The 7,731-nt window shown below is 48.7% G+C and overlaps 1 protein-coding gene across 1 annotated transcript; it reads right to left on the bottom strand.

The window, feature by feature from the left end:
- Positions 1–440: 440 nt before the first annotated feature.
- EV420DRAFT_1264410 (vacuolar protein sorting-associated protein 54) lies at positions 441–4,371 on the bottom strand (the record flags this gene model as incomplete). Its single annotated transcript, XM_060467222.1, has 11 exons — positions 441–903; positions 966–1,057; positions 1,115–1,237; positions 1,291–1,377; positions 1,434–1,555; positions 1,617–2,154; positions 2,211–2,448; positions 2,491–2,658; positions 2,709–2,785; positions 2,843–4,044; positions 4,101–4,371. The coding sequence occupies 11 exons, from the start codon at positions 4,369–4,371 to the stop codon at positions 441–443; spliced, it is 3,381 nt and encodes a 1,126-aa protein (XP_060335191.1).
- Between the last annotated feature and the right edge of the window lie 3,360 nt (positions 4,372–7,731).

Raw genomic sequence — 7,731 nt, 5'->3', positions numbered from 1 at the left:
CAAGCGGTTGACAAGCGTGTAGTGTAAATGTAGAGAAATCCGGTAGGCATCCGAGCGAGACCGGGAGTTGCGTTTTAGGTTCATCACGTTAATGTTATGGCTCGCCGAAGCCTATTACACCTGCACATGGGAACCGGACGCCTGACGCCCGCTTCTTCAGGCTTCCTATTAGACATTTGGCAGGCGGTCATGATGCAGAATGTACAGCTTCAGAAACGGATGCAGGTGATATGCTGCTGTCTATCGGAGGATTCTGAATTGTCTCTGCAGGAACATCATTATTGGAGGGTGACGAATCAGATGCCCCGTCTAAAGTTGGAGATACGGATGGCCCTTGCTCTTCTGATTGCACTGAAGTTGCCATTGTCCGAGTTTCCTCGGAAGATGTTGTTGCTTCGGATGGACCTGATTGAGTGGGTGGAGTAGATTGACCGACATTGTCATCCTGTTGCGGTCCAGGACTGTGGTTCGGCGGACTCTGAAGGTTCAGGTTCAGTTACTTCTATCTGTTTGAAGCCAGAAGAAGGGGGATCACCACCTGCCCCTTCTTCTTGAATTGGAGGCGGAGGTAAGGGCGATTCTCGACCATTTATGCCTGATTTACTGGCACCGTTGATTCCGTTCGATGGCGGAGGTAGAGGTGAGGACGCTGATGTCGGTGTAGGCAATACTTTATCGAACGAAGTTCTTCTCCCAGAAAGCAGACCCTTCAACCGAAGATTGGTGTTTGACCCCCATGCCGCAGAATGTACTGCCAAAGAATCACTTCTTGTAGGCGTTGGAGGAATATTCGGTCGAGGAATGCTCTTTTCTGAAATGACCACCTCCAGCATATTGCTCGGTACTCCGACGTTCTTGAGCTCAGAAATCTTCTGGTAAAAATGTCTGGCGTCTGCGAGGAGCCTAAAATAGACGCGGAATGTTAAACCTTGTAAAGCAGAAGTCGACAGTATAAATCAACATACCTCGTTTTGGCTGTGGCATGTGGCAACTCGAGTTTAGTGTACTCTTCCGACAATCGATGATTGATCGCTGCGAAGACTTGCGTCATGACGTCCTAATGTTCATGTATATAAGAAGCTATTAGTTGGCGCGAGCCCTAGTTAAAACCCACTTGAACGATGCCCGTCGACAGATAGCGAGACAGCACTTTATGCAATGTGACCGTCTCTTTAGTCAAGACTACTATGTATTCATTGGGCCCCTCTCCCTCTTTTAGAACGCTCCAATCCAGAGCCTCATGGGGCGGTGATTTAGGCGATTAAATGCATGAAAAGGCAGCGAACTTACCTGAAGAGACTTGATATGAGCAGATAGTCGTTCACCCATAATCGCGATGAGCTTGGCATGAATTTCATTCTGATGCTCCTGATAATCCTTTGGACAGGTAATTAATGATGCTGCTATCCAGAGCTAGAAGTGACTAGACTTACTCTCTTTAACTTGTCAAACTCAACCAACATAACAGCCTGCTTAGAGCTCAAATGGCGCCTGAATGTTTCACGCACGTAGGGAATGAGCGCTATCATGATCGACAGTGACTGTGAGGCCAAGGCTAAGAATAGACGAAATAACTTTCCGTTAGTGAGCAGCAGAATAGAAGATAATTTACTCACCCAAGTGCTTCGCCGTGATGTTCTTCAGTCCAGCCGATCTCATTGCACCGGCCCCTAGTACAACCTGGCATGTTCGCGAATTGAACGCCTTGAGGAATTCGATCACTCGGCTCATAGTGTCCGTCACAAGCATGCCAAAGTTCACTATCACCTTGACGTAGTCCAATAGTAGATATAACACCTCGGAGGTAGCATGTACCGTAAAGTAGGCTCGATCCTCAATATGGAGATGTTTATGGGATCCACCAGCCAAAGATGAGGAACTTGACGACGACAGGACTAGACTTTTCATCGGGGAGGAAGAAAAGAACGATTTGATACCATTGGCAGGTGATTTAGGCGGGGAAGCGGGGGTACTTTCGGGTTGCGGAGGTTGTATAACCAATTCAGGCGAATCTTTCACTGCGGAGTCTACTAAAAGATCGGCAAGATGCTGCAAAGGCTGAGGGACATCGCAAGGATTCCATTGTTCGTCTTCCACGAGTTTTGCGGATTGTGTCAGCCGGGTCTGATGAAACGCTTGAAGGAATGTCTTTCCCTAAAATGTGACAATGAGTTTACCTGCACCAAACGAACGTGGCTAATTACACTCACTTGTCCAACAACGGCGCCTCTTAGCCCAACCACCATTCGGCGGCAAATTACCTCACAACCGATTACGAAAGACCATGTCTCGTTGAAAAACTCCCAGAACTCGTGGAGCGGCAACGAAGTATGTGGCTCTGATCGAACAGAAATGACTTTGGCTACCATGACGTGAGCGAGCTCCGTTACCGAGCCAAGAATGTCTGTCAAATCACTCTGGATGCTGGAATCCGGACTAGACTGATATCTACAGGAAAAAATTGCACGTTGACGGACGTGTCAGACACACCGAGGATATACGCACTTCAACTTATAAATGGCCTCGAGGACCTCGCCTATTACCATTCCTTGGATCTGGAGACCTTCGATAGCTCTCAGGAGGCTCTTGTAAGTCGCACGTAGAATTTTCATGAATTCTATATGTGTCATTTCTCGAAGATGGTTGCCCAGACCAGCACTGAAGTGATACCCTCAGCCCTCATTCGGAACAGAGACAGCCCCACGCACCGGGATTCAGATCCGTGTTGAAGGTCTTTGTCTGACGTACGAGCAGTGTCACTTTGCTCATCAATAGCGGGAAATTTCTAAAACGAAGTGTCAGTACTCGACTGTAAAGCCAATTACGAAGAACACAAACGCACTTTTTGTACGATTCCCCCCACCTGGCTCAATGCGACGTTCCTCCAGGATGACGTTGCTTGCCGAAGACCTTTGGTTCTAACGAGACCCTCCAACAGTGGATTCAAGCTGTCTTTGAGTCCTTCATTCATTTGACGAGGCGAACCACCCTCCCCCATGTCGATTTTACTGAGTAAATCTTCGCGAAGAGCTGAGCAAAGATTGGTGGAAAGGGATGTCACTATTTCCATGGTGAGGCTCCGAAGATGGCCAGGGAGTGCTGAGAAGGCTTGCAAGGAGCCGAGAGGGACGGCGAGCGATGGCCGGTTTGACAGTGGTTTCCCAGGAAGCATTTCTGGTGGTTCTGACGTCTCTTCAGGCGTTGCAGGTAAGGGGGGTAATCGCCCGTGTCCTGGCGTTGATGGTATAGGTTTCGAGACGCCATTCTGCGTCTGAGAGGTGTCCTCTGCAGCCCATGTGCGCTCCAAATCATCCACAATGTTCAAGGCGTCACCCCATTGGCCTTGACTAATTAGCTGGCGGGCCGTCGCAGAGACCTCAACAATGCCCTTGATACCTTCTATCCCTTCATCGATCTTCTTTAGGTTACTCTTCTTCTTCTCCATCTCTACTACTTCCAGACCCTTCTTTGCCACGTCATTGTCAACGTCCTGCAGAAGTTCTCGCAGTCGGGAAATTTGAGATAAACAGGAAGCAGACTCAGACTGGAGATGATGAAGGTTGGACAACGCAGCAAAGAACGATGATGAACGAAGAGATATTTCGTGGGTGAGATGAAGCTCGATGGTATCCGCGTAGTGAGAGAATTTCTCAAGAAGCGGAAGAGAATGTGCAAGTGCCGTTGGATCCACATCCGGGTCTTGACCATTCTGTTCTGTGACATTAGCAAAGGTCCCTGGGTCTGCCAAGTTAAAATTAGATTCGAAGAAAACCGAAGGGACAGAATCTAATGAAGGAAATGACTTGGCGTTTGTGGGGTATGATGATGATGCATGGGAAAATGAAGGGCGAGGCGTCGAAGGACCGGCTTCTGGCTGGTGAGCATTCTCGAAACGCTCCCATTCTGAGGTTATGGCACGAAGGTAGGGGTCGAAATCCTTCCTGCGAACTCGAGGTAGCTCTGCTGGTGGTATTGTAGGCAACGCTGAATGCGCCTTAGGCGGGGCTTGTCGCTTGTGAGGATTATTGAGAACGGTAGAGATGGCTAGTACGTGTCCGGGTCAGCATGGCTAACACGGCATTATTTCATGTACTACGCACCATGAAACCCATGTTTCGAACTACTCCACTCAGCGGGTAATGCTCCAAGCGACAGGGTCGCTGTTGAAGAGTTAAGATTGAGATGGCCAAGTCGTGGGATGGTATTGAAGTAATCTGGGCCTCTGCCGTCCGTCGTCGTCCCCGAAACACTTTCTGGGCCAGGTTGTCGCGATGCAGGATCCCAGTTGAATCTATACGGTCGTACGGTATCTGGAAGGGCGGGTACTGGCGACGTTGGGCGTGAAACGCTGCTGGTGTTCGAGTCCGACATGGAAGCAAATGCCCAAGTTACATTACCACGGCAGCCACCGCCGCGTACTACGGCTTCCTCCTCTACCATCATGACCATCTATGCGATTTGGCTTTCCCGCTACTTCATACTGTTGAAATGTGGCGCACATTGATTGTAGGGTGACAACGACAGCCTGAGCTCGTACAGAGAATCTATCAAGAGGAGGTAACTATGTCTTGCTAGTTCGTTGTTCCGCTTTCTGGCTATCGAAGGTTAACAATCTTACGGGCTCTCACATTGTAGGCGTGTATATATTGTCTGCATGGCGCTGTCTTGTCTCGCATATGGTTCCTATTACACGATGGCTTCTCTAGAACTGGCTGTCCCATCCGACGGGATGTTGGCTTCTAGCGCAGCAAACTCGGTCCTCACTCATTTTTATTCGAACGACGGATTCTTTCGAGACACATGACTGACCTAGCTGCCCGAATGTACGGTCGAAAAACTGCATCGGCACTGCTGCGATATTATGTCTACGCGAAGACTAGATGCGAGTCGTCTCGTTGCTACCTTCTCCCGGTCTGGTTTTGAGAAGACAGATAGGAAAGAATTAGTATAACCCTCGTGTGTATGTCTCAATCGTTACTGCATTCATTCTGGTTGAATTTATGTTTCGGGAAGGAAGGAAGTTTTATTGGGGGATTGACTCTTTTACCCCTTTTCCGAAGGCACCCTCTTCAAGGTCTGGGCCTCTTCATCTCAATCCTTCGGTTCCGGGAGCCATACCTACGGCTCAATGACAATTGACGGGCCTTTATTGAAAGACAAATATGGAACCGGTGTTCCAACCAGAAAATGATAATCATATGTGGCTTCCTCTACGTTATTACTCGTGAGCACAATGGACGACAAGCGTGTGGTATAGGACAAGTAGATCACATAAAAGGTGCGGTAATATGGTATGTCATACGTGTACGCCTCTTCTTCTAAAGTCTCCATGTATGTGTGGCACTTAATTATGGCGAATCTGGGAAGGAGCCAAATGAATGCGAGGGATCTGATTCCTGGGTCAGAGTAAATCTGTGCGAGCATATGCTCGTCGCGTTCCATTATAACGGAATAGGTTCTTGAGTAATGGACTCCTAGGATTGTGCCCCAATTCAACATCTGGTATCATGGGCTCGGCGGGACCGTTTGGAAATCGACCCAGTTCGAGCTGAAAAACGGCTGCATCGGTACTACGGAAATGCTAACGGCGTCCCCTCCTCATTTATAGGACGCCTCTGGGTTTTGCCTCGCTAACGCAATACGACATCCGTACCGAGCTTTAGACTGCGGTGCGCGATGTGTCCCCATATGAACTAGTGTTGTACGAATGTTTCGGCCCGCTGGATTCGGTTCCGTCCTTGTAACGGGTAACTAATAATGACCGTTGGCCAAGTTCTTCTCATCCGTGAGCGAACATATCTCCTTGGATCGTGGGATAACAAGAGCATTCTGTAATACTGTTAGGTACCAAGAAGCCGCGCAGTATAGAACGGGAGGTTACCTCTTGAAGACGCACAGGACTTCAATATGGGAACGTCCATAATGAATAAGTAACATGAATAGAATTGTCAAGGGTTGACGGAGGTGGTTGCCCCTGACTACTGGTTGGTAGACCAGCCCGGTGTTCACCCCGGACTATGTCGCCTGAAGAGCGACTGCCTCACATGCCCTTTCTCCGAATCACGGTACAGTAATTGAACCGCTCAGAGTCGGTCGGTTGGGGCTCCTTTTAACAATCCGAGCCGAGTCTAGGAGGTTTAGCTTCTTTTGCTCCACCGTAGATCCTCTGGTAAAAGGCTGGGCTAGAAATCATAGGTTCTCGAGCTAGAACAAAATCAGTACTTAAGTGCTTGATGTCAAGGAACTCTCCTTCCCCAGCCGATTAAAGACCTTCAAAATGTCGGAGTCAATCATAGCCCATCCGCAGTTCGTCCATAGTAGACAGCCGAACACCAAGAATGTTAAGAAGTTGGAGACAGTTCAGATGCGGTAAGACTTTACTGGTTTGGCAAAACCCTAGGTATCGACCGTAGTTCCAAGCCCCAGCCTGAGTAGCGATAGAGACCGATGATAGCAACCATATCCCGCGCCGCAAGCAAGGGTAAGTGATCACCAGGTGAGCCCAAAAACGTGAATTGATTGTTTTTAGGTTCGGCATGATCTCGTTGTATCCCTGTGGAAATCAACCCCGTTACCGTGCGGCAATGCTCGAGCTCGAGCAGATGAAGATTATACGCCCCTACTGTTCATAGATATCTCTAGTAGTCAGTCCTGATCCACCAGATCGTCCGATATCAACTTCGTAAACACAGATCTGGGCCGCATCCGACGCTCGCCTGTAAGAGCATTGTCACGAAGACAAGTCCAGAAGGTTGAAAAGACAGAACTGAGAACGCTTCCTTTTACTTAGTTTGCAAATAACGCAAAGCTATTTCCCAAGCACTGGTCGCGAATCATGGTGGCAGAACACACAGCCACTCACATTTATCTCAGATACATCGGACCTCGGGCCGCAATACACCCTCGCAACCACTCTCGGTCGACATCGTTATCAGGACTAGCAGAAGATTCGAATGTGTACAGCAGTGCTGAATATTCCGGCTGCGAATGTCGCCTATGATAATTATCGTGGGAGAAATGTCGGCCCACAGGTTCTTCCGTAACTATCACTATTCTATACCTACCAGCTGTCCACAGCACTGTTAAGCATCTCTTCTCACCTTGAGCGCCTGAGAAAAACCCATGTGTTCCATCAGACCCAGAACTGCAAATGGCATTTGACAGGGGGTCACTGTTCCCGAATTTCCGACAGCTGTCTCCTACACAGCACACTTGTTCGCTCCTGGAATCAGAGAAGCACGACAGCTCACTCGCTCCCGCTGAAATGGCCTTAAAAAAGATCCGCGTAATAGCGCGTACAAGCACAGCGCTTAATCTCGCAATTCTATCGTCGGCATTGACCAAGGAGATGTCGACGATGGCGATCTTTCCTCCGGCATGCGCTGCTTTCGCCATTTTGGAGCAAATATTGCAGATAGTAAAGGTAAGGGTTCTATCAAAGGCTTCTTTTCGACGAATCTCAAAGACTTTCAGGACGTTCAAGTTCGTCGAATCGTCAGCATCTATGTACCGAGTAACGTGTCTAAATCAGTTTCCAGTCTAACAAAGAAGCCTGTCATCGCCTTGTCCACAGATGTGCTCGGATTTTATTCAACATTAACGAACAGATGGAAGGAAGATGGGAATCTGCGTCTCCGTTGCTACTGAGGAATATAAGTCGGTTTCAAGAGTGCGTCCCAGTACATTTCTTAGGGGAAGTTGCTGGGCTTACTTTCGTGCAGGACGTTGACC

This window comes from Desarmillaria tabescens (assembly GCF_030435595.1).
Source record: "Desarmillaria tabescens strain CCBAS 213 chromosome Unknown EV420scaffold_7, whole genome shotgun sequence".
NCBI lineage: Eukaryota > Fungi > Basidiomycota > Agaricomycetes > Agaricales > Physalacriaceae > Desarmillaria > Desarmillaria tabescens.
The sequence above is the reverse complement of the archived record's forward strand: the minus strand, read 5'-3'. Positions and strand labels throughout refer to the sequence as shown.